Genomic DNA, 27561 nt, shown 5'->3' on the forward strand with positions numbered 1-27561 from the left:
ATGAAGCAAGACCTAATTGTTGTCATCATTGAATGAACTATAATGATAGAAATTCTAATGCCAACCCTAAGCCAAGTCTTTTAATGATTGATTGTTTGTTTCTCATTACTTTGCTAAAACCTTCAAAGAAACCTAACAAGGCTTTCTAATCAATAAGATGCACACTTTGGCAATTCCAAGGGAGGACGACTCGGGAGACTAGTACTCTCGGATATAGATTGTAGGATTGTTTGGTACGAGATTTAAGTGTCGATTAGACTATACTCACGATCATATTCATCTTTGAATTCTAATTCGGCATGCTAAATTTTGTTTATCACTAGGCCGAGAACTGGGTCAAAACAGGGCCCAAAACCGCTCCCAGCGAAATCTGCAGATTATACAGATCGTGCATGTCACGCGATCGCGTCGTCCACGCGGACGCGTCATTTGCGTTTTTCCGTACCACGCGTTTGCATCGTCCACGCCTCCGCGTCACTTGTGCTTTTCCTTTCTGCGTGGTCGCGTGAGCCATGCGGCCGCGTCACTGCGATTTCTCCTCTTCCGCGCGAACGCATGAGCCATGCGGCCGCGTCACTTCTCGCTGGTTGTCTCCTCAATTTCTTATGTTCCTTCCATTTTTGCTAGCTTCCCTTCCAATCTCCAACTCATCCATGCCCTATAAAGCCTGAAACACTTAACACACAGATCACAGCATCGAATGGGATTAAGGAGAACTAAAATGCATAATAAAAAGTCTCTAGGAAGCAGTTTTCAACCATGTAATAATTCCAGGAAGGAAATATAAATGCATGCTAAATTAATGAATAAGTAGGTAAGGATCATGATAAAACCACATAATTATACACAATATAAACCATAAAATAGTGGTTTATCAACCTCCCCACACTTAAACATTAGCATGTCCTCATGCTTAATTGAAGGAGATAAGATAAATGAGTATGAACATGTAGAAATTCATGCAATGCAATACAACCTATATATGTACAAATGCAACTATATGATTCTTGCCCACTTGATCAAAAGTAAATAAGCTCTTCAAAACAATTACAAATCAAATTCCATTAATTCTATCACTATACAGTAAAACAGATAAAAGTGCAAGAAGATAACTCATGAAAGCAGGGAACATGAAAATTTAAGCATAGAACCCTCACTGATGATGTGTATATGCTCTAATCCCTCTAGTGTATAGGGTAATCACTCTATCCTTCTCTAATTATGCTCTCTAACTTTTGTTTTTCTCCTAACCAATCAACAACAGTTAATATGCCAATGCAAACATCATGAGGTCTTTTTAAGGTTGTAATGGGGCCAAGGTAAGGATAGGGATATATATATGGTTAAGTGAGCTTATAAATTGAATCTTTAATTAACCCAGCTTTAACCCAACCTATATATTTTATATAACTTTAGAATTCATACCTAGCTACCCAGAATTCTCTTTTACCTTCCATACTCATGTATCAAATTTTTTTTATATATATATGTGTGCATTGATCTTTGAATTTTTAATTTAACATTGGGGTAATTTTATCCCCTTATTCATTAAACATAGCTTATCAATGCACATAGATTTGTAATTCTTATAGCTTCACATGAGTAGGTACCCAAATTCCCATTATATTATCATGATACATTTCTTTAATAATTTTTGTTCCCACAAATTCCCATACTTAACTAGCATACACAATTCTATCTTAAGCTAACCAAAGATTCAATTTGGGATATACAATTGTTTTTCCGCTTAAGGCTAGTAATGTGGTAAAATACAGAACAAATGAGATTTTAAGGCTCAAAGTGGTTAACAAAGATAATTAAAAAGGGTAGGCTTAATTTGGATAAGTGAGTTTAAACAAATAATGGCCTCAATCACATGCAAGCATATAAACATAATAACTATTGGATATATAGGATGAGACAAAATATAGATTACAATCATAGAGAAGTAAACACACAAGAATAAAATAATTATGGTTAAATAATGTAACCATGCATAAAGGCTCAAATTTTCACAGGTTGTGTGTTCTTTAGCTCAAAAATCATGTTCCAAATACAACTTCAAGCAGATATATCCTAAAAATTAGGATCAGAATTAGTGAAATTTTGTTCTAAAGATATATATATTTTTTTAGAAGAAACTTATTGTCTTTTCAATCAAGTAGAACATGCATGCAACTAACCTATTCTAAGAAAAAGAAAATCTAACTAAAATATCCTAATTTATTGGTGCTAGGGAAGAGAATTTACCTCTGGAAGTCAGGTACTGACCGACCTCCCCACACTTAAGGCTTTGCACCGTCCTCGGTGCCATCTGTCAGGAACAATGGTGGGCTGGTGACAGTGTCTCCACAGTCGGGGCCGTTATGGCTCCCTGTGCTGGTGAAGGACGCGGAGTCCGGGGTGTCTGAGTCTTTGTAATCTCCTCAAAGCAGCTCCCTGAGGTGTTTGAATCGGCGTTGGTTGCGGCGCTCACGGTGCTTTGCTTTCTTTTCATGTTGGTCCAACCGCTTCAGTATCTGATGTAGCAGTTGACTGGTAGATGGTGGAGGAGCGACAGCATCCTCTGTGGACTGGCTGGTAGTGGCAAGTGGTGGCCTGAGATATTTCCCGTTAGGAACATATTGATCATCCCGTGGAAGAATGGCTTTAGTGTTCCCAGCTCTGTAGGATACTCTGGCTGTTGAGATGAGATCAGAGACCAATGCGGGAAAAGGTAGGTTGCCCGCGATCTGCACATGTTCCATAGCATTCCGGATATGTCGCGGTAAATTGAGAGGCTGGTCTGTGAGGATGCACCATAGTAGAACGGCCATGTCTGCGGTGAAGGAGGACTCATGAGTACTCGGGAAGACGTAATGGGACATGATCTGTGCCCATACGTGAGCCTCTAAGGTAAGGGCTGAAGCCGAGATTCCCTTAGGACGGGAACGATGGTATCCGAAGATCCATTTGCTGCCAGGGCAATCAATAACTCTGAGAATAGCGTCCCAGTCAAAAGTGTATGCCTGGTGCTTGGTTGCGGCTTTCTGAAAAGCGTCCAATCCTTTTGGAGCAGGTGGGAGATCTAAGGCTTGCTGTATGGCTTCTTCTGTAATGGGGACTTTCTTCTGGTGTAAATAGATGGACTACAGAGTCGGCAGGTGAAAGTTGGAGTAGAACTCAACAACCGAAGAAAGATTAACCTGTCGTGGCTGTCTCAGTAAAAATTCCCAATGTCTATGTGCAATTTGTGGCGCAACAAATTCAGCGATATGAGGCGGGAGGATAAGAAGGTGTTCGTTGTTGTAATTTCGAGATACCAGAATAGGAAACATCTGCTCACAGTAGCGATTTGGGAATTGTGCAGTGTCCTTGGTTGGTAAGGCTCGTTCTGTACCTCGCGTTCGCATCGTCCACGCCTCCGCATCACTTGTGCTTTTCCTTTCCGTGCGGTCGCGTGAGCCATGCGGCCGCGTCACTGCGATTTCTCCTCTTCCGCGTGAATGCATGAGCCATGCGGCCGCGTCACTTCTCGCTAGTTGTCTCCTCAATTTCTTGTGTTCCTTCCATTTTTGCTAGCTTCCCTTCCAATCTCCAACTCATCCATGCCCTATAAAGCCTGAAACACTTAACACATAGATCACGGCATCGAATGGGATAAAGGAGAACTAAAATGCATAATAAAAAGTCTCTAGGAAGCAGTTTTCAACCATGTAATAATTCCAGGAAGGAAATATAAATGCATGCTAAATTAATGAATAAGTAGGTAAGGATCATGATAAAACCACATAATTATACACAATATAAACCATAAAATAGTGGTTTATCAGCGGGTAATTACCCGCCCCAAATGAGTAGGAGCGGGGTGGGTACCCGCGGGTTCGTGTAGTATTGTCATCCCTACTCTCTCTTCCTCCCCCTCCACCAAAGAAAGCAAACCCTAGCCACCACCAATCGTTGTCGCCGTCTGTCGGAGTGAGAGACTGCTGTCGCCATCCGTCGCACTCAAGAACTTCCGTCTTCGTGCTGTCAGTCCTCTCATTGGATCCTCCGCGCCGTTTGCTCGCATCTCGCCTCTCTCCTCTGTGCTCGGCTGCTCGCGCCTCCCTTTGCCAGTGAGTGCTCGAGCTGTGCGTGTTGTTGCCTCTCAAGCTCACTCGAGTCTCGTCTCAGTCACACTGCTAGCATCTCGTGGTTCATCTGTCTCGTCGCCGGCGGCAGAAGCAACTCGTGTGGTTGTCTCTTGCTTCGTCGCCTTCTGTGGGTGGTCGCCGACTCGCCGTTGACCGTTGGTGAGTCCCCGCACCATCGCTTCCCTGTTCTCTCTTTTTCAGATTTCCCTTCTCCCTGTATTTTTGCATGTTGCTGAATTGCTAATCAATAAATTTGCCTTGTTACTGATCTAAATATTGCTGAAAATCGTGACTGAACTAGGATTTGTTAAATTTGTTGCTATAACTTGAATTTGTTGCTTCCCAGTCATAGAATCAGAACAGAATGCTCAGTTAGTGTTTGGTTGATTGGCTTTGCTCACTGATTGTATTTGATGATAAATTTTAAATTGATAACTCTATTACTTCTTTACTGTCTGTTTCTGTAGTTAAATTTTAATAAAGTTTCTTGAATTTGCACTGCCTATGTTACTGATTCACTGTTCCTTCAGTAATTTTTATTGTTGTTAATCATTGTAATGAGCTTTGTTAAAATTGAGTTGAAAACTGTTAATCTTTCTTCATTTTTCATTGTTCTAACTTCTGTTCTTATAAAAAATTTGCAATTGGTGATCTTTTGGTTTATTATATGCTTCATGGTTTTAAGTTCACTCTCCTTCTAGGCTTTGAAATCAATTTATGATAACTATGATGCAATTATTTAGTTGGATAATTGATGTAATTATTGTGTTCAAGAGATTGAGTTTTTTTGTTTCATTATTAGTAACACATGGATAGTTTAGAATTTTCTATTTCTTTCCCTTACTTCTGAAGTTCGTTATTACAGAAGGTTCAATGTTGGCTTCAACTTTCAAATGGAAATTGGGAGCTGGTGAAGATAATAACATCTTCTAGAACTGAGTCTGTTGTTTTACTGCCTGATGGAAAAGTAAGATATGATTTATAATTACGACAGTACACAGTAATGTTTGTTCCATTTAGTTGGACTCAGTGAGACAAGTGGGAAATGCTCTTTTTTATTTGATTAACTAACTTCAATATTTAACCTTGTTAATTATAGGTTTTAATGCACGATGAAAGCTTAATATCAGCAAACCCTGATATTCTTGATGGAGTGGATGACCTCATGCAACTTAGTTATTTAAACAAACCTTCAGTCTTATACAACTTACAATATAGATACAACCAGAATATGATCTATGTAAGTCTTTATATTGCTGATTTTTTTCCCTCATCAATTTGCTTCCTTATTATAAGTCATAACAACTTTGTGGGCATATCTTGTACAATTCAGACAAAAGCAGGACCTGTTTTGGTTATATTGAAGCCTACAAATGTAAAAGAATTAAAAGGGCTTGTTTTATTTTACTTTTTGACTCACTACATTAAGGCAATATTCTCTATCTTTAATTTGTGCACTGCAATTCAATCCAGCTATTTTTAATGGAAGTATAGTTATGTTAATTGTCAACAAATTTGCAACAAGTTTTTGCATATTTTTTTTATGATTAATTACATTTAGTTGGTGATATTTTATGTAGAGTTTTAAATTTGAAAGATCTTTTTGGATGTTTATTTATAATTTATTTATTATTTTATTATGGAATGATTTTTCTGGTTGAACCATAATTAAACTAATTGAACTAATAAATTACTGAACCAGTAATGAGAGTGGTTCAACAACTGATCCGGTTTTCAGAACCTTCGTTCTCAGTTCTTGAGCACATCGATATACTCCTTTAGGAACGAAGACTTGTTGTTTGGTGGATTTCTCTTTCAGAGTCACTGCGAGGGAATACTTCTTTGGGTTGCGAATCTCAAGAACAGCTCCTGGTATGTTCGACCTAGTTACGTGCCCGTCCCTTTGCAATTTGAGATTAAGATTAAGATCTCAATTTCTCATTTGCAATTTCAGTCGCTCTCTAAAGTCTCAACGTACTGATCTGTTTCCTCTTCAAAATGCTAACCAATAGTTTGGTGCTTATGGAATACTAATCTTAACTCAACAAAATTCATAACGCTCTAAATGTTCGGGCCTTGTGTTCTCCATCTGAAGGAAATGACACGCGTATTCTACTGAATCGGGAAAAAGAGAAGACAATGGCTTTGGTTGATGTTATCATTTCTTGCACCGATTCCCTCAAACAGGTTAATTAATCTTTATATTTTCCTGTTATTGCTTGGTCATTTTGTGAATTTGATTTTTAATTAGTCCACTTCTGAATTTCAAGAACTTAAAAACTTTTTGCTTTTAGAAGGATTTTATTTTATTATTTTTTCAATTTTGATGTGATTTTGAACGGGCGTTAGTGTCCTAAGAACTTATTTTTTTATGCAGAGCTACGAACAGAGCTGAGACACTTTACCTTTGTGTGTTAATGGAATAATCTATAATCCAATAAGGCAAAACGTTGTTGCAAAACTCATTTTATATTTAATTTTTAGGTTATATTTCATTGAAATATATATTTCTTGTATCAAGCTGCTGAAATTGCATTAGCCTTGAAATCACTTTTGATGATAATTTTTGTTGTTATTCAATGGTTTCTTACTGGACATTTTGGTCACAGACGTTATGGTCGTCAATAGCAAAACTAAATAAAAGAGAAGAAAATTACTATGGACTGAAAGTCTCAAGCAGGCTGCTATTTTTATTACGGAATCTAGATGTTTGAACAGATTCAATGAATTCTTATCGTTATATCCATTTCATGTTGTTGATAGAGCCCTTGCTTTTGTGTTTTTCAACCAATTTCATCAATTGTTGCCTTTTAACCACCTTTATTCACAAATATTTAAGTTGAATACCATTTTTAGGAACTCACAATTAACACACATGCATTTTTGTTTGGTTTAAAGTGATAAGGTATGTTTTGTTGTAATTAGCTTGGTCTTGTTGGCATATGTTGTCTTGATGACTGCATACAGATGATACCCTTTTGTTTTCTAAAACTTATTTTGAACCTCCTGTAAAACCTTCTAGACCTATCTTTGTGATGGAGTTATCATGTAACTAATTTTCATTTTCCTTTATTTTAGCATGAAATAAAATGATCGGTACATGGACCTAGGGTGCACCAATATAATTGCATTTATGCATCTTGGGCTGCACTCATGATTTTGGCTTTGTCTTGCAATACGTGTTTATTTTCAGATATCAGAGCATGTGGAAGATGCTATTGTTTATTTAGATGCTGGTTCTACAGAGAGTTTCCAGTTTATAGGGGCATATCCTATACTTCTTGATCTTGGAGCACAAGCTATTTGCAGTTTGGAAAGTATGTCAGTACTTGATGCGGTATGTAGTAGTTTCATATTTTTTCAACATTGTCTTTACTCTGTGTACTTACAGTAGGCTGCTTCACATTTGATTAATCATTGAAAGGGCAGAAAATGTAGTACACGATGGAACACTAGAGGCCAGAAGAAAGGCATTGGTTAAATGCTGTGAGCGATGGTACGTGAGAAAAAAAGTACATTGGAAGCAGATGTCGCGGTCTCGACATGCAAATGAGATGGACAGAAATACAAGATACTTCCATAATATAGCTTCAGCAAGGAGGCGGAACAATAGGATTGATACTCTGTTGATTAACGGAAGGCTGGTTCGGAATCAGGCTAGAATTAAGGTTGCAATCAGAGAGTTTTATAAGGACTTATATCATCAGGAAGAGTCTCCTAGGTTGGGCTTCAGAGACGGCCTGGTGGTTCAAATAGATGAGGAGGATGCTTTGGCTCTAGAAGTGATGCCGTCGACAGAGGAGATCAGAGAGGCTGTGTGGGATTGTGGATCGTCCAAGGCGCCAGGGTGTGATGGTTACAACATGAACTTCATCAAGAGATGTTGGGATGAGATTGGTCCGGAATTCACGGCTGCAGTGATGGATTTTTTCCAGACGGCCAGGCTACCGCCGGATGCCAATACCACTTGGGTGGCGCTGGCACCTAAATTCATAGGTGCGAAGGAGATTAAAGACCTGCGGCCTATTAGTATGGTGAGGTGTGTGTATAAGGTCATTTCGAAGGTCCTAGTTAGGAGGATGAGAACAGTGATGCCAGCTTTAGTAGGAGAGACCCAGAGTGCGTTTGTACAGGGAAGGAAAATCCATGATGGGGCGCTTATCGCATGTGAAACAGTTAACTGGCTCAAGATGAGGAAGAAAGCGGCTGCCATAATAAAGCTTGACTTCCAAAAAGCATATGACAGGGTTAAGTGGAGCTTTGTGAACATTGTGTTGCAGAAGATGGGATTTGGGCATAAATGGAGAGCATGGGTTATGGAGTGTGTAGCTACAGCGTCTATGTCGGTGCTAATAAATGGCTCGCCGTCAAAGCCTTTTCAACATGGAAAGAGGTTTGAGACAAGGTGACCCACTATCTCCATTCCTGTTTGTACTGGTTGTGGATGTGCTACATCGAATGATTGCAGAGGCATTGAGGAATGACCGTATATCACCTTTGCTGGTTGGTAGAGATAATGTAGCGCTGTCACACCTTCAGTTTGCTGATGACACTATCCTATTTTGCCCCCCAGAGGAGGAGACAATCAAGAATTACAAGAGGCTCCTGCGATGTTTCGAGTTGATGTCAGGCCTGAGTATCAATTTTGATAAATCCAGCCTGATTCCAATAAATTGCGAGGAGCAGTGGGTCACACGTATGTGTAACATGCTGGGTTGTAAGGGAGATGCCCTTCCAGTTAAATACCTTGGAATATCTCTAGGAGCTAATCCGAGGCTGGTGAAGACATGGAAACCGATAATAGACAAGGTGGAGGAGAAGCTCAGTCTGTGGAAAGCTAAGTTGCTAAACAAAGCTGGGAAATTAGTACTCATCAAATCAGTGTTGAACAGTCTACCAGTATACTATTTAAGCCTATTCAAGATGCCGAAAGCTGTTGCTGAAAAATTGATATCGCTGCAGAGAAGATTCCTGTTGAATTCAGATGAGGGTAGGACTGGTATGGCATTAGTAAGGTGGGAAGTGGTGCAGGCGCCGAAGAAAGTAGGTGGGCTGGGGGTTGGGGATGCTATGGTTCGTAATGCAGCGTTATTGTTTAAGTGGTGGTGGCGATTTGCTAAGGAAGAGTGCCCTCTGTGGAAAAAGGTCGTATGTTCTTGTAATAATTTGAATCCCAATGAGACACTGGCGACTCAAGAACTGCCTACTAGAGGAGGACCATGGAAGGATATTTGTCAGTTACAAATCATGAATCAACATCTAAGGGATAAGATGGTTGCAGGCCTGTCCATGGAGGTTGGCGATGGGTGCCGGACTCGTTTTTGGGAGGATGTATGGTTACATGGTGGATCTTTGAAGGATCGCTTCCCGAGGCTTTTCTCAGTTTCAAACCAATGTGGATCTGTTATTAGGGAGTGCGGGTTTTGGGATGGGTTTGAGTGGATTTGGAACTTCCAATGGAGGCGTGAGCTCTTCCAATGGGAGTTAGAACTCCTGAGTGCCATGCATGAGAGCTTGAGAGCTGTGAGACTTGTTCACAACAGAGAGGACAGAGTGGTGTGGAAATATGATAGGCGAGGTATTTTTACAACTAACTCATTTGTGCAGGTGATGCAGGAGGAACTGATCCCAGAGGAGGTAACTAGCTACAGCTTCACCAGGACTGTTTGGAAGGGGTTGGTTCCGCCTAGAGTGGAGTTATTTGTCTGGTTTGTTCTGATAGGAAGAGTGAATACAAAGGACAGACTGAGCCGGTTTGAAATTATTAGCGAGGACGACGTTACTTGTGTTCTTTGTAACAACGAGGTGGAAGATGTTCACCACTTGTTTCTAGGATGTGGGTTTGCTTGGCAGGTGTGGAGTGCTTGGATCTCAGCATTTGGGCGACGATGGTCGTTTCTGGGAACGATGAAAGAGCACTTTCTTAGTTGGACAGAAGAACCGAGGAGGGTGGAAGAGCGTAACCACCGGTTAAGATGCTTCTGCGCGATAATCTAGAACCTCTGGTTGGAAAGGAATAGGCGAATCTTTCAGCACACAAGCAAAGGGGTTGAAGAAATTATTAACATGTCTTCGATTAGTGCTAGCGAGTGAAGCGGTGGAGATCCCTTTAGTTGTTGATGGCTATGCCGGAGATGACAAAGGGATGGCTTTCGTATTTGTTTGTATTTTTGTTATATTTGTTTGTTTTTAGTTTGGACGATTTCGATGCTCCACTACTATTGTGTTGAGCTGTTTGCTTTCAAAAAAAAATGTAGTCCTTTTTTGGTTGGCGACACCCGTGGTGACCAATTAATCCAATTAAGGAGTGTGTTTAGTGAGGATCACACCTGGACCTAGTCTTGTAGTTCAAATAAAATTGAAGATTTACTGGCTGATGGCCAATCTTATAGTTCATTGTTTCCATACCTAAACTTGTTACAGACTTTTAGTAACAATTAATTGAGGGAAGATATATGGTTTCAATCAAATACAAGCAAGTCACTAACATTTGTAACTGACTTACTAGTAATGGTCAGTGTATGTTAGGTTTAGAATTTTGTTTTTAGTTTTTGATATTGGGAATTGAAATTATCAAATAAATTAAGGTTTAATTACTCTGCTGGTCCCTATAATTTAACGAATTTTTCAATTAGGTCCCTACACTTTTTTTCCTTTCAATTGGGTCCCTGCCCCCAATTTTTTTTTCAATTAGGTCTCTACCGTGACCAAACTGTTAGATTTAACGGAATATTCTGTTCCTAAGTTAAAGATTCCCTAACTTTATGTGAAATCCCTAATGCTCTTTCACTCATATTTTTCTGAAATACCATTTTACCTTCTTGGAAACTGTTCGGTCTCTTCTCCCAAACTTAGAGAAGAAACTCGTGTGCATGCCTTGCTTCCCAACTCGCTCAGCTGCAGAGATTAATCCCACCGGAATATTGCGGGAGGGTTTGGCATCTCCGATATCACTGCCGTTGTCGTAGGCGTTGCTTCTTCCTCTAGGTAAGACAACGCTCAACGTTTCACTGGTTGAAGGGTTTTTGTTCTTTTCTCCTGTGAAAGTTTGTCATTCTGTTTATTGGAGCTTCCTTGTGTTTCTCAAAGTGTTTGAAGAGGGATTTATGGCATTTTTTTTTGGTATGCAGTTATGGGTGATTTGGATTTCAGTATCGAAATCTACCATGGTGGCAAATTTATTGACAGTGGACAACGATTAGAGTATTTAGGAGGAATGGTTATGGAGGATTTACATTTTGAGGTTGATGAATGGTCATTGCAAGAGATTGTCAGTCAGCTAAAGCAACTAGGGTATAAGGGTTTCGCTAGGGTCTGGTACAAGGAACCTGGGATGGATTTGAAGTCAGGTCTTAGAGAGTTGAAGTCCGATGGGGATGCGATGAGAATGGCTAGGTCACTGGTGTCAAATTCCTGCAAACATTGCGAGGTATATGTTGTCGATGGAACCAGAGAAAGGAATGGGATTGAGATCACTTCAACTGATGCTGATTATGTGCCAGAGGAAGGTGAGGACAGTGCTGATGATGATGGGTTGCTAGAGGTTGAAGTGGATGCTGAGTCAGAGCCTTCTACTGAAGAAGAGGTATTTGATGATAGTGCTGATGATGGTGACCATCATGATCAGTTTGGGTTTGAGGTGGAGGATAATGATCCACCATCAAATGCATTTGGGGGATTTACTGGCCCACTAAATGATGAGAGAACTGCAGCAGCTGGAACAGCTGAAGGTGATGAAGGTTTAAGAGAGGGTGATGAGCAAGTTGGGGGCTTATCTGATGGATATGAGACTGATGACATAGATAGTTATGAGGGGGACTCTGATGATATGATAAAAAAGAGGAGGTTCCCTAAGTACAATGAGGCAGAGATAAACAGAGAGTATGAATTTCAGGTGGGGCTGGAATTTAAATCACTTAGTCAATTCAAAGAGGCTGTTAAGGAGCATGCCCTATTGAATGGTAGGGACATTAGGTTTCGAAAAAATGATAAGGTGAGGTGTAGAGTTGTTTGCAAAGGAAGAAAGGGAAAGTGCAAGTGGGTTTGTTTTGCGAGTAAGGTGGGGGGTTCTGACTGTTTCCGAATCAAGACGTTGAATGGAAAGCATACATGTGGAAGGAACCATAGCGGAAGACTTGCATCAAGTAGTTGGATCTCAAAGAAGATTGCCAACAACATCAGTAGAGGGGAAGAGATGAAGCTTGCGACAGTTATTCAGACTATACAAGACAAATACATGGCCAATATCAGTGTTGGTAAGGCTTACTGGGCAAGGAGGAAGGCAAGAGAAGAGGTACATGGGCGGGCAATCCAACAGTATGCTAAACTAAGGGATTACTGTGCAGAAATACTTAGGGCAAATCCAGGATCTAGTCTGACCATATTGGTTGATAGGCCTTCTCTTATGCACCAGCCCCGATTTATGAGAATGTACATGTGCCTTGATGCAGTCAAGAAAGGCTTCTTGGCAGGGTGTAGACCTATTATTGGCGTGGATGGATGTCACTTGAAGGGCGACCATGGACAGCAGCTGCTAGTTGCTGTTGGCAGAGATCCAAATGACAATTACTTTCCCATTGCCGTAGCTGCAGTAGAGGCAGAGACTAAGAATAGTTGGGGGTGGTTCTTAGAGATGCTGTTAAATGACATTGGAGAATCAAGAAAATGGGTTTTTATGAGTGACCAACAAAAGGTATCACTTTAATTTTTTGCAACTAATTTTATTTAAATATAAGAATGCCATGTTTATGATGATATATGCAACTGATATGAGTTTGTGAATATAAGTTTGTGAATATAAGTCTGCCATGTTTATGATGATATATGAAATTGTAGATGTAAATCTGAAATTTATATGATCATATATGCAATGCCTCTATACAAGTTGTTAAATTATTCACATAAAAACGAGCATAGTGAATAGTGATGAGTATTGACATAGTAAGGGGTAAGGGTTGCAAAGAGAGGAGCAGAAGTTTGAGGAAGAGGCGAGGAGAAGAGAGTTAGAACTCAGATCACTACAACAAATATGGCCTTTAGCAACGCCAAATTTTTCAACGCCTTAAAACCGTTCTCTTAGATAGTTTTAGACAACAGTTTTTTGTAGTGTTACTGTTGAATTCAATTTGTTATTATTTTATAGCAACAAATTAAAACCGTTCTCTTTGACTATTTTAAAGAACGGTTTTATAACCGTTACCATGAATTATTTTTAAGCAACGGTTTTTTTTTGTTGTTTAAAGAATTGTACAAAAGAAACGTATTAAAACCGTTGCCGAAATGCTACACTTTAAAACCGTTCAATTAGATGGTCTTAGACAACGGTTTTTATAGTGTTACTCTTGAAGTACATTTTTTCATTATACTATAGTAACAAAATAAAACCGTTCTCTTTGATTATTTTAAAGAACGGTTTTACAACCATTACAACAATTGTTTAAGAAACAACTATTTTTTAATATTATATAAATAATTATATAAGTTAAACAATACTAATAAAAATAATTTCAGATAATTATATAAATTTAAACTATTTTTTCTATAAATACCGAATTTATAAAATACTCAAAAACTATTGTTATAAATAAATAACAAATATTATTTTAAAAAATTAAAATTAAAATAAATTTATAATAAATATTATATATTATTATTATAGATATATAAAAATATTATATTTTAAAAACATAACGTTAAAAAAATTTATAATAAATATTATTTATTTTATTATAAATATATAACAATATTAATATAAAAAAATAAAATTAAAATAATTTTAGAATAAATATATTATATATCTATTGTTTATTTTCTCACTAAGCATATAAGAAAGCAGAACAGACGCGCGCTCTTCCTCTTCTCTTCGAAACCAAGGGCGAGGAATGCTACTCTTCCTCCCTCCACCGCCCTAACCCACGGCTTCAGAATCAGAGACGTCATCGAACCGCAGTTCACCAGGAAGCCCGAAATCGCACCATCATTGGAAGTCGCCAGGAAGCCCTAAATCGAAACTCACCATCGTCGCGCCATCCTCGTCGTTGCATCCTTCCCAAAATCGTCGCTGCCTCCTCCTTCCCGGCGTCGCTGAGTCTCTCCTCTCCGCGGCGTCGCTGCTTCTCCCCTCTCTGCGGCTTCAGTGCTTCTCCGTTCTCTGCAGTGTCCTTGCGTCTTCTGCTTCGCTACTTCTCCCCTGTTCTGCTTCACTGCTTCTGCTTCACTGGGTTGTGCTTCGCTGCTTTTTCTTTGCTGTTGCTGCTTCACTGCATCGGCCGTTTGTGGGTTGTCATCTGTGGTAAGTGTTCTTCTTCTCTGATTTTCTGTTGCTTATTTAGGGCTTGATTGGCTGTTGAGTATTTTCTGTGATATTTTCTGTTGCTTAGTTAGGGCTTGATTGGTTGTTGGGTATTCTCTGAAAGTGGTGATGTTTGTGAACATGAGCAAGAAAGCTGTTGAATGTTGACTGAGTTTCTGTTCTGGTTTGAATGTTGTTCTGAGTTTCTGTGTATAGGAGGATGTGACTTTAAATTTGTTTTTAATTAATTGAAGTATTCAATAGCTTAATCGTGTTCATGAGATTGGTTCAGTTGGTTCTAACAGGTTTTTCTACTCTTACATAAAAGAAGCAGAATTTTTAACGAATTCAATATTGAGAAAATCTTATTAGAGTCAGCTGAATCAATTCCATGAATACAGTTAAGTGGTTGATTACTCTAATTAATTATTGAAAACAAATGTAAACTGTTAGTAATAGTTTCCTTCTTTCTATTGCGCTTAACTGCTTATCCATTTTTTAGTACATAAATTTTCTTTTGGGATAACTGAGGCAACTCTATTGCCAACCAGTGTGTGGTTGTGACCCTGTTCGGGTAGTAATACAAGCAAATTTATATAATGTTGGGCAGTTGCAATTTTTAATACATACTGTGATTTGTATTGTTTGGGTGGAAGCTAAAAAGTATTGTTTTCTTAAAAGACTGGATTTTGATAATTCTATTGTTTATGTTTATGTTTTGCATCTTTGTTTATCTCTATCCAATGGCTGTTTAGTAGGTCTGCATATAAAATCTATGGGTAATGACACCACTGTAACGTCGTCATCCCTCTAGACATCGCTGCTTCTGAATCCCCTGTCACTGGTTTTCTGCTTCTAAATTTCCTGTCACTGGTTCTCTGCCTCCTCATTGTGGCTCAACCTCTCGTTAGGTAACTCAAATGTCTCTTATTCTGTGAATTTAATTGATTTTGTTTCTATTTTGATTTGAAGAATTTTACAGATTAGAAGTGCAGAAGGAACCTAACCATTGCAATACTCTAACATTCTTGATCCAAATTATTTTATTTATCATCTACACTCAATATTTGTATATTGAAAAGTCCTACTGTATTGTTAAGCTTCTATTAATTTGTTAACAAAGTAGAACCCTATTGTTATAGTTAAGCTTCTACATGAATAAGCTTCTTTCAAAGAAATGGAACATGGCTCAAATATGACTTTTGATTTAGTCCCTTAACTTATTATTTAGTGTTTGTTTTGAGAAAGACAGTGTTGTGTTAGTAAGGGGTTGTTTGGATTTCTTGGACTTTTTAATATTCTTATTTTTCTTCCAATTGCCCTCATACTCAATTTCACCAAACTGGAACCTTTTCATACACTTACCTTGAAGCAGCTTGGTCTGATCATTGGCAAAGGTCAGTTATTCATTATTATTAGTAGCTTGACATTGTGGTTTAGTTCTTTTACTTTCATATTCATTGCATAGGACAATAATTTGTGCATTTTTTTTTCTTTGAATCTACCGCTGCTTGTGCAATCTGATGATGAGAATTTTTTTAATGGTCGAATATATGGCTAAATTTTTGCATAGGACGATAATTGGTTTCCATGTTGTGTTTGTAATTGAAACAGCCTAATCTAAATAAGTTTGTATCCCTTGGAAGGCCAGCGTGGAAGGAAGCTTGTGCTACTCTTCAAAAGCTTTTTTCAGGTACAAGTTGCAACCTCAATTTGTTCTTTTCTTTTACAAGTAGGACAAGATGATTTGTGTGGTACAATATTGAAGGAATCTAGGTAGGAAAGAAAGAAAGAAATAAAAATAAAAGGAAAAGAATAAAATAGAGAAAAAACGTCATTTTTTAGTTGAGCAAACAAACGTTCTAATGCCTTAAACGTTACACTGGCTTATACTTCCATTAACACTTTCACTGGTTTTGTTGGATGGAAATCTTCTTCTTTGTTTCCAGATTCTAATGCCTTAAACGCTACACTTTCACTCCCTTTCAACCCAAAACCGCACTTCTCCGTCACTTGCTCTGCCTCTTCTTCCGATACCACAGTTTTTTCTTTCTTCTCATTATGCTCTTCATTTTGTTCAATTTAGTTTCTTTTTCTTTTTTATTTTTCTTTCAGTTCATTTATTTTTCGAAGTGGTAATGTAGCTACTTTATCTATGTGATAATAAAGGTGACGTTGCTGGTTCCTAATAGCATTCAGTTTTAAAAAATTTGTTGCTTTAGATAGTGGTGCAAATTGTTATAGGGTTCTAGGAGAGGGTAATTCAGATATTTTTGAGTCTTTGAGATGAATCAATTAATGGAGATTGTTGAATTTGATTGATTGAAGGCATGGAAAAAGAGGGAAAAAAGTTCTGTTAACAATTAACATTCATTTGTATGTTTTACATAAATGAGTAATATTGTTCAAATTTGGAACTGTTATAAGCATTTCTTTCTCTTGATTACTCTTTCATTTTCTTGATTATACTCATTTAAGCAAGAGAAATTCATGATTTTTGTGGTGATTTTGTCTTCAGATCTTCTGCTGGTGAAGGCTGCCAGAGGAGAACCTGTTAGTCGGCCACCAGCAAGGATAATTTTGTCTTTATGATATATTTGAGCATTGTTTGTGTATTGACATTTGACAAATCTGTTTGTGGTATCAAATTATCTTCAAATCTTACTTTTTGTTTGTGATTTTTTAGTTGGCATTGATGCTTATATTTGCAAGTTACTCCAAAACTGCAGGGTTAAGTCGATTGTGAGGAACATAGCTATATACTTATTAACAAATACTTGAACGAATGAAACTATATAATACTACATCTTTTCTCTTAGCTTATTATGCTATACTAGTTCAGTTCGTTGTAATTACTGTGAGGAGCATAGCTATATACTTATTATTGCTTATTATGCTATACTAATTAGTTTAGTGAGATTGTATTATTATTAGTTATTATTGATGGATCACGTGAATTAACCTCAATTTCTTTTGGTTCATTAACTCACCTGGTGTGGAACTTCTTAGTTTATGCATTTTTATTTTAACTAAGAGATTTATTCTTCCATGTAGGTAGGTTCTTTCAACCAAAGCACTCTAGCTTCTCAAGCAAAGAACATGGTCTCTGCTCCCATCCTTTTCATTCTTTCTTTTTCTTAATTCAAAATTAAGGAAGATACTAATATACTTGAGTTTTTTCTAACTTAGCCTTTGCTCATTGGGTTCAAATCAGAACTTTTATAGCATGAAGTATATACTGTCTTTAAATTCGCCAGACAAGGTTGGTACATAACTTTGTGTTTGTCTTTTTAATGCTTATTATTCAGGTTTTCTAATTTGCCAAAAATGTTTATGCAGATAAAGATCAGATTTAAGATTCTTTGTAGTTCTTTATGTGGAGCAGTTACCATTAAATCCAAGAGAGTCCACTCAAGCTGGGTTACCACACCAACTTTGTTGAAGAAAAATGAAGAAATTGTCACCCTTAGGCTATAGTATTTTTGTATTTTGAAAAATGGTGTTGATATAAGTAAAAGTAGTTATGACCTAAACTAGTATTATGTTATTTTGCAATGATGATATATTGTGATTGTGGATCTTACAACAATTTTTGTAAGTCAAATTTGATGGTAAATGTTTAATTAATTTTTTTTAGTAATTTGATTCAAATAGTTTAGACTATTTATTGACACTAAATTAAAAAAAAAAGTTAGAACTATTTGCATTCATGAGAAAACTATTGTAAATAAAGAATTATATATTACAAAAAACCGTTGTCAAAAGTCACAAAAGGCAATAGTGTTAAAACTGTTGTCAGAGACAAATAAAAAATGACAATAGTTAGCAATACTACTGGCAATGCTTTAAAACCGTTGGCTTTGCAAATAATGAAACTGTAATAGTTTAAAACCGTTGCCTATCTAGACCGTTGTATCATAAAAAAGAACGGTTTAAAACCGTTGCTTCTCGAGTAACGGTTTGAAACCGTTGTTTAATTTTTTTTTTCAAAACCGTTGCCTATACCAGTAACTTTGGCAACGGTTTTTTGGTTACTGTTGCCTTAGGTACAAAACCGTTGCCTTTGAGCATTGGCAACGGCCGCATATACCACAGGTCAAAAACCGTTGCCAAAGCGTTGCCTAAAGTTTAGGGAACGGTTTTTCAATCTACGGAAACGGTTTTTGACTGTTGCGAAAAGCCTTGTTTGTTGTAGTGGATCCTCAGATCCCTACTGAGTATCCTTCATTTGTAACGGATAAGTGAGGGTTATAATGGTCAAATCACTCAATCTTAACGTTTTTGTAACGTTTACCGTCAATAGGGACCTAATTGAAAAAAAAATTGGGGGCAGGGACCCAATTGAAAGGAAAAAAAGTGTAGGGACCTAATTGAAAAATTCGCTAAACTATAGGAACCAATAGAGTAATTAAACCATAAATTAAAACCCTTACTTCCTTTTGGCCTTATGTAACAAAAGGTAACAAATACTCACCAAGTTGGACTACATAATGCTGTATTGTCATTTGTCAAAAATGTAACTCCTGCAGAAAATGGACAGTGTCCTTTTGGGATCTGGAAATTCATTTAAATCTTGTTTGAATTGTTGAACATTTCAATATAGAGAATTGAATATTTAAACATTCTATATAATGATGTCATAGGATTTGATCCCTAAACCTTTCCATCCTTTAAAAATGGCAGCCTAGTGCGCAAGGTTTCCAGTTGTGGTCAGGTTTGGAGAGGGATATATATATAGCCTTATCCCTTCAAGCAGAGATGCCAATTCCAAGTTTTGGTGCTATATGAATTCTGGTGTCTTGTTGTCTTGATCATGATGTGTATTAATATACGTTTCTCAATTTCATCCACTAGCTCAGATTAACGCGGTGCAAAAAATATTTGTACCTTGTATAATTGTAGCAACTCCTCATCACTTATAATCAACTTTAATTTATGGTTCGTTGTATAGGTGGCTGATTGGAACTCACATTCTAATCCTGCGGGAAAATTTGTGGTTATTACATCACGCCTATTAAGTGATGCACATCGGTATATTTTACGTTGCCTGAGTGCACATCAAGTAGTTTGTCACTGCGTTATATTTACATCTATCTCAGAGGTGCTTATTCATAATTACTGCTCTTGACTACTATCTTTGTACTTTCCATGTTTATAAATTCATTATTGGACTTATTCTTACCTATATATTGGGAAAAAGCTTCCTCACTGGGTGTGAATATTTCTCCCCCTTTCTTTGTTCTTTATAACATGATAGTTTACTGCATTCTATTTAGAAGCATTCCTACGTAATCTTGTAATGATTTGTTCTGGATGAATCATACTATTTTGTCAGAAAGAGGTTTTGTGCAACTTAGAATGGAGCTTGGTGATTTATTTAATATATTGTTTTAATCCTGATATTCCAAGTGACTAAACTTTTGTTACAAAATAGGAAGAAGTTTTTGGTAGTATTTTTAACTTGGCCCTAAGTCCTTGAAATTATCAGCATCACGGTGAAATTATCTTATTCTTAATCTTGTGCCTAAATATGACACTTGGATTGCAATGTTACATTTATTTTGTTCCATGACCTTTTGGATAGCAATATTACATTTATTTTGTCCCAGGAACTTTTTTTTCTCTTTCGCTTGGTAAAGATGTTTTAATAATAGTTAAAATGCAGGCAGCTCACTCGATGTTTCCGGATTCACCTCTGGGACCAGATGCCTATCGTGAATATGAATCCTTATTGGTTCAAGATTATGAAGAACTAAATAACAAATCTGGGGCAAAACCTAGGCAGTTTGGTAGTAAAGTCCAGGCAAAGATTAAATTTTGAAGACGGAGGACGTTCAAAACTTTCTCCCAGTGGAGAGGATGTGTAACACCCTAATATTCAAATCCTTATGCTCGAGTCATAAGTCAATGATATTACGGTGGTACGACTCTCAGGTGGATTTTTAATATTTAAATATAGGTAATTTTCGAAAAGGAGTATTAATCGAGAAGCCTGAAAAGAGTAGAAATAAAATCGCGAAGACGTATCACTCACGTTTCGACAACGAAAAGTTAAACTGTTAAGCCGAACGTGATATACGGACAAGGCATAAAGGAGATTAAGAGATAGATAACAGATAGATATTTATAGCATACGTAAATAGCCACTAGTCGCGGCCCGTGAAGTTTAGGCCGGCTAGGATACAGTATGAAGGTAGTTGACAACAGTATATCCTAATCTCTCCCAAAGGAAACATAAGAGCCTCTATAGGCAAGTTCCAAAAGAGTTCAATACATAATATAATCTTTTCAAAGCAAAGGTGGAGAGATTCTAAGCAAAACACAAAGTAGAGAAAATAAATATCTTCGCCGTCTCTCAGGTGAACCACAGCTCACTTCTGAGCACCTGGACCTGTATCTGAAAAACAAGAGATATATACGGAATGAGAACCCCGGGCCCATGGGTTCCCAGTACGGTAAAAGTGTCAAATAAATACAATGCACTGCAATAAAAACTCACTAAGCATCCTAAACTCCTTTTCGCCTAGTATCCAGCCTAGATTCTCACTAATCCATAAATAGGCATCTGTCGTAAGGGGATACTAAATCTAGTTCATATCTCATATGATTCCCAACTCGCTGACTCTCCTACGGATCAGATTCAGAATCATAAACAAAACCATCATCAGTCATACTGTCTCAGCAATTCTATATCAATACATCATACCCTCACCTGGAGCTAGAGAAACCACATCACTGCGTCTACCCAGGGAGCTCAAATCATCTCAGCCAATGATCATCATCATCATGCAATCACATCATCAATTCATCTCATCAAGAACAGTCCTCAACCTTCACCGACACCAACATGAGGGGCCTCTCAGTTGTACAAACACAAGCAATACAGGCAAGTAATACACAATTAAGGTACAAGTAGAACAAGTAGCACATAATCAGGTAACATAGCACATATAATGTAGAAATCCAAAACAAATAGGCAAACCCAAACAATTCAAACATATGCAAATGATGAATGCCTGCCATATGGCTGATGATATCATCTATCGGTTATCAAGCCAACCCGACGTGTCCGGTAGCTAACCCGGGCACAGTCTCTCTGTTGCATATTAATATCATTAGAGGGAATATGTGCCCTGTCACCATTAGAGGGTATTTGTGCCCTGTCGCCATTAGAGGGTATCTGCGCCCTGTCGCCATTAGAGGGTATCGGTGCCCTGTCACCCTTACAACCAGAGAGAAAACACAAGCATGCTTACATTCAACATTTTTCATCATTATTCATTTATCATATATGCCTTTATACTCAGCCATAATCCATAATGGCTTTGCCGTAACTCGGCAATAACTTAGCCATCTGGCTCACAGTTCAATCCAGAACTAGCCAATTTGTCAACATGGCTCCGCCGTATCCGGCAATAACTCAGCCATCCGGCTCATGGTTCAATCAAGAACCAACCATTTATCAATAATTATAGCCCTTCGGCTCATGGCATACACGGTACCTCCACCGCCATCCTCCATATCTCATATAATCATCTTTGATCATCATTGATCACAACTTTTCTCCTTGCTTCATTCGCAAGTTACCACATCCCCTAGCTCCTTCCTCTTTGCTAGGCATATCATAATGATTCAATACATAAGGGGTGAGATCGGAGGCTTAAAAGTATGAGATTTAGCTTTTAAAACTCACAAATCAACTTCGGGATGAAAACAGGGTTACGCGCACGCGTACTTCACGCGCACACGTGGATGGCAACAAAGCTCATCGACGCGTATGCGTCATACACGCGGACGCGCGGATTGAAACACAGCCAGACGACGCATACGCGTCAGCCACGCGTACGCGTGGGTGCATTTGCGCCCCAGGCACAAAACTGGCACAACTTTCGGGAAAATGGCTAGGCATTGGGTGCAGCGCATCGACGCGCACGCGCACACCACGCGCACGCGTGGATGGTGCTTTCTTGAAGAACGACGCGTATGCGCCAAGTGCGCCTACGCGTAGGGGGTCATTCTGCTAAAAAAATTTTCTAAGTTAAAAGCTGCAAAATTCACAGATTCAACCCCCAATCTTCCGACGGACATAACTTTCTCATTTTAAATCATTTTTCGCCCGTTCTTCGAACGGCATGGACATCCTGGATCCAATTTCACTTTTAAACAATTTTGGCACAAAACAGAAATCCACAGTCCAAGTTATGTCCCGTCAAAGTATGCCCAAAAACCATGTTTTCACTCAAAACCGCAAGGTGCCATTTTCAAAACAAGCCGTTTCCAACTCTTTTCAAAATCAACCAAAACATGTCAATTTCATCCATTTTCTTTGAAATCAATCAAAGTATATCAAAATCGACAATAAGCCTCCTCAACTCATACATTAACACATTACCACAATTCACAAAACCACCATATAACCATTTTTACCCATTTCACACAAATGGCTAAATTACAAACACATTAACATGTCATACATCCTTCCTCATCCCAATTTCTAACAATACTATTCCCAATCAATCATCATTATACATAATCAATATCATACTCACTATCACATGATTTCACCCACAAATCAACCTTAATCATTTCTCAAGCATATATCACAACATACATATCTCTCATGCATCATCATACCATCAAGGCATCAATAATCATGATCACATATATGACCACATAACATACCTCAACCAAAACCAAACATACCTCATCTATACAATTTCACCCAAAATTACCAAATTCCACACTTCAACTCCTCAAACCTTATTATTCAATAACCAACCCAATCATTCACATATTCATTATCTGAAATTCATCCAATCACTTGTGTCATCATACAATGCACACATCAACTTACCTTCCTTACCTCCTTCCGGCCTCCGGTCCAAAATTTACGGCCTCCGGCCCAATTTCACAATTTAAATGCATAAACCACAAATCAATACTCATTACCCAATACATCAAATTTTCAATACACCAAGCATACAAGGCCACACAATTCTCAACCCAATCATTAATTCATATTACATACCAATTATGCATATTAGCACCAACCATTTACACAATCCAAACTTAATCCTAGGGCATCTAGCCTAGGAATTCTCATCACACCACACGGTACTTAAATGAAACTTAAACCGTACCTCTTGTAGCCAAATCAATTGAGCCTCTTCTTTAGAAGTCTCTACCAATCTTAGTCCCAAGCCTCACCAAAGCTCCTCAAGCAACACCAATCTCCCAATTGTGCACCAAGATCATCAAATACACTAACATAACCAATATCACATACATACATCAACCTAGGGCTCATAAAAATGACAAATCACAAGGGTTTGAGCACTTCTTACCTCAGCCCATATGAAGTAGGGATAGAACCCACTGAGAATCCATGTTGGAGTATCCCTAAACACCCAAAATCACAAGATTTCAACACTAACTACCCAAAAACGTGTAACAGTAGAGAATTTCGAAAACTGAGCAGAGATGAATGGAATACTCACCACAAAACTTAGATAGAATTGTAGAGGATGAGAAGAGCGACGTGTGGCCGCAAACGGCTCGTCAATCGGAGCTCCGTAGCTCAAGTTATGGTGGTTTGAAGATCAAAGAGAGTTAGGTTTTCTCTCTTCTCTTCCCTCTTCCCAATTTCAGCGCCCAACACCCATTCTTTAGGGCAAAATAAGCTGAAATGCTCATAACTAATGTTTATATATGTTGGGTCTTGGGCCCACTTAGGCTCGGTTCACTTATTTTTGTCCGTTGGCCCAATTTTGGACCAAAACCTTTAAGATTAGCGCTCTAAATCGCACTTCAAATATTTCTACCTCCCCTAATTATAATTCCTCATTTCTTAATCTTATTTACTCATAATCAATTTTCTCAGCTGTAGTACCAGACAAATCTCAGCCGGTACTTCCGGTCAAAATTCCACTGCGCGCTTTTACGCAGAAAACTATGTTTTCCGACTCGAAAAAATTCGCTGAATCCAAATATCATATTTAAATCATCAAATTCCAATTGCCAAATCTTCCAACCATATTCGCTCCTACTTAACTTATTATTTAATTAATTTCAGTTAGACCGGGTATTACAGGATGTTCCTCATCTTGAAGCTATTTCAAGTGGAAGATATTTTTTTGAACAGACTCCATTGGACTCCACTGAAGATGCAGTGTTTAAATTGGATGTTTCTGTTCATCATTTTCCAATGATTTTATGTCCCTTATCACCAAGAGTATTTGTTCTACCTTCAGAAGGATTGGTAGTTGAAGCACAGTTATCATCTGAGCATGAGGATTCCATTGGTCCTGGTTTTCCTCCCTTAAGTACTGGTATACTTTCTGATACAGATGATGTGCCTCCAGGTGCAACTCTCACAGCACACTTTCTCTACCATTTGGCGGCCAAGGTAAATAGTGGCTCACACTTTTGCTGAAATGTTTGCTTACCTCTGGTGACTTGATTTCTGCATTTCTTTTTCTATTCACTGGATTCTTATATTATATGCTTCACCCTGAGTTCTGTCCCTATTACAATCTTGTACATCATGAGTGATAGATCTGTTGCATGCCAGCATCCTACCATCTTACTGGGGTATCTATAGATCCATTTAAAAAGTATGTAAATAAAATAAAATAATAAAAAATATTAAAATAAATTTTAATTACTATGTATGTTGCCTATGTAAATATGTAATATACCTTGCTCTTAATGACCATTTCAAACATTTGGTTTTTAATAATACAATGTTGTTTGATCATTGTAATCAACCCTATTAAATGAGAGAAGACTGCTGTTGCCATTGCTTTTGTAATACAATGTTTATTATTATTATTATTATTATTATTATTATCATTATCATTATCATTATCATTATCATTATTATTATTACATTGGCTGTTTCTTCTGTTTATGGTGTAGATGGACTTGAAAATGGAAATTTTCTCCCTTGGGGATATGTCAAAAACTGTTGGAAAAATTTTGACTGACATGTCAAGTCTTTACGATGTAGGCCGTCGTAAACGGTCAGCAGGACTGTTACTCATTGATCGCACACTTGATCTCCTTACTCCTTGCTGTCATGGTGACTCACTATTTGACCGTATGTTCTCTTCTTTGCCCCGAAGGAATCGAATATCCAATACCCAAGGTAAAGGTTTAGGGCTCCAGCTCAAACTTAGTTCTTCGTACCTGCAACGTGCTCCTTTAGATGCTCAGATACCACTTACAAAGATCCTTAATGATGAAGATTGGCAAATAAACAACTTTCAGCTTTTAGAAAGTGTTGAAGCTTTTCTATGTGGTTGGAACTCTGGTGATTCTGATTCTCAGGTTACAGGTTTGATTAATCTTAGTCAGAAAATTCATGACAAAGAGAGTTACTCTAATGCAGAAATACTCATTGGATCTTTTGTTTCCTCTGAAACTTTCCGTGGAACCCCATTCTTGGAAGCTATACTGGATAGAAGAACAAAAGATGGGGGCTTACTAGTAAAGAAATGGCTACAAGAAACTCTGCGCAGGGAAAACATTACTGTAAATGTGAAATCCCGTCCTGGTTTTGTTACAAAACCTGAGCTACAAGCTATGATCAAAGCATTGACTGGGAGCCAATCATCTTTGCTGAAGAATAAAGCAATTATCCAAATTGCTTCAGCCACATTGTTTGCACTTGAAGAATCAAATTGTACCAAGTGGGATGCATTTAGCAGTGCAGAGAAGATTCTGACTGTGAGTTCAGGGGAAACCAGTCAAAGTCTTGCTGCTCAAATTGGTGATCTCATCAATAAGAGTGCTCTGTTGGGATCTTAAGTAAATAAAGGGAAAAGTGAGATGTCAAAAGGGTTACTTTCTTTGCAAGATGCAATTCTGTTGATGATTATTGGATATATATTGGCCGGTGAAAATTTTCCATCATCTAGTTCTGAAGGCCCATTTTCTTGGCAGGAGGAACGCTTGTTAAAAGATGCTGTTGTAGATGCCCTTCTTGAAAATCCATCAGTTGCAAATCTCAAGTTTCTAGATGGGATAAGGGAAGAGCTTGAGAAAAATGTATGCAAGTCAAAATCGGAGAAAGATACTGAAAAACTAGACATCGATGATTTTGATGATGAGCAGTGGGGGGAATGGGGGGATGAAGATGTTGAGGATGACAGCAAAAATGAACAAGCGTATGGTGACGTGCAACTTAAGTTGGAGTTGCGCGACAGGGTGGATAACTTGTTCAAATTTCTTCATAAGTTATCCAATCTGAAAAGAAAGAATATACCACTTAGGGATGGATCATTGACCATGGAAGGCAATTTCAGTGAGGATTCCTATATGGGGAAAGGATTACTTTATAAGCTACTAACAAGGGTGCTAGGCAAGTATGACGTGCCAGGGTTAGAATATCATTCTTCCACTGTAGGTCGTCTGTTTAAAAGCGGGTTTGGCAGATTTGGCCTTGGTCAGGTGATTAGTGTTTTTTACCCTTTTTGCATGACTCTTGCTTTAGTAGTTCAGTCCTTCAAATATTCTATATCTAATTTTTCATTCTTTCCGCCTTTATTATTCTGCTAAATACAATACTTTAGGCAAAACCAAGTCTTGCTGATCAAAATGTCATTTTGGTGTTTGTTATTCGGGGCATTAATGGAGTCGAAGTGAATTTCTAGACTGCCCTGTCTGATCTGTTTATTATTATTGTCTTTTTGTAGTGAATAAAAAAGATGGTCACTTTTTAATATGGTAGTAAAATGAAATACCATATTCTGAACTGACTGGTTTTTTTTATGTGAATATAGATTCTCTCATCTTTGAAATGAACATAATAATATTCTGTTCACATCTCCACCATCGATAAACAATCAATGGTCAGGATGTAAACATAATCTTGTTATGGCCATTTTGAACATAAGAGGATCCAAATCCTTTTATTTTCCACATTTTCATTGGTTTGCTGTATTTAACATTTTATTTAAAACTTTCTCCTTGTTGGCATGGATTAGTAATATAATACTATCTATTACTTTTCTGTCACAAAGGTTCGTGAAGCTCAAGAGGCATTGGCTGAAAGCGGAAGACCTGACATAGAATTGCTTCTTGGTGGAACAACTCTTCTAACTCCCGAAAACATGCTTGATTTATTGCTAGGGGACTCCAGTTTCTTTTAATTCT

General features: G+C 37.9%; 2 protein-coding genes across 9 annotated transcripts; both read left to right on the top strand.

Moving 5' to 3' along the window:
- The first annotated feature begins 5998 nt into the window (after positions 1-5998).
- Positions 5999-27557, top strand: LOC130966022 (sec1 family domain-containing protein MIP3-like). The gene is given in 10 exon segments (XM_057890770.1): positions 5999-6302; positions 7309-7452; positions 19358-19507; positions 20072-20190; positions 20722-20799; positions 23983-23996; positions 24576-24811; positions 25324-26856; positions 26979-27047; positions 27429-27557. Coding segments are annotated over 10 exon segments (2520 nt in total). The 5' UTR covers positions 5999-6254.
- Positions 11478-18010, top strand: LOC130966023 (uncharacterized). 8 transcript variants are annotated; one of them, XM_057890776.1, is made up of 7 exons: positions 11478-12807; positions 15165-15317; positions 16021-16099; positions 16925-17046; positions 17465-17508; positions 17596-17668; positions 17746-18010. In XM_057890776.1, exons 1-2 carry the CDS (start codon positions 11497-11499, stop codon positions 15174-15176), a joined length of 1323 nt encoding a protein of 440 aa, XP_057746759.1. In that variant the 5' UTR covers positions 11478-11496; the 3' UTR covers positions 15177-15317; positions 16021-16099; positions 16925-17046; positions 17465-17508; positions 17596-17668; positions 17746-18010. The 8 variants fall into 8 exon arrangements, with proteins under 8 accessions (XP_057746759.1, XP_057746756.1, XP_057746755.1 ...); XM_057890773.1 differs by adding an exon at positions 15782-15803 and having other exon boundaries at positions 16021-17508; XM_057890772.1 differs by having other exon boundaries at positions 16925-17508.
- Positions 27558-27561: the final 4 nt, after the last annotated feature.

Source organism: Arachis stenosperma, chromosome 3, assembly GCF_014773155.1.
Source record: "Arachis stenosperma cultivar V10309 chromosome 3, arast.V10309.gnm1.PFL2, whole genome shotgun sequence".
NCBI lineage: Eukaryota > Viridiplantae > Streptophyta > Magnoliopsida > Fabales > Fabaceae > Arachis > Arachis stenosperma.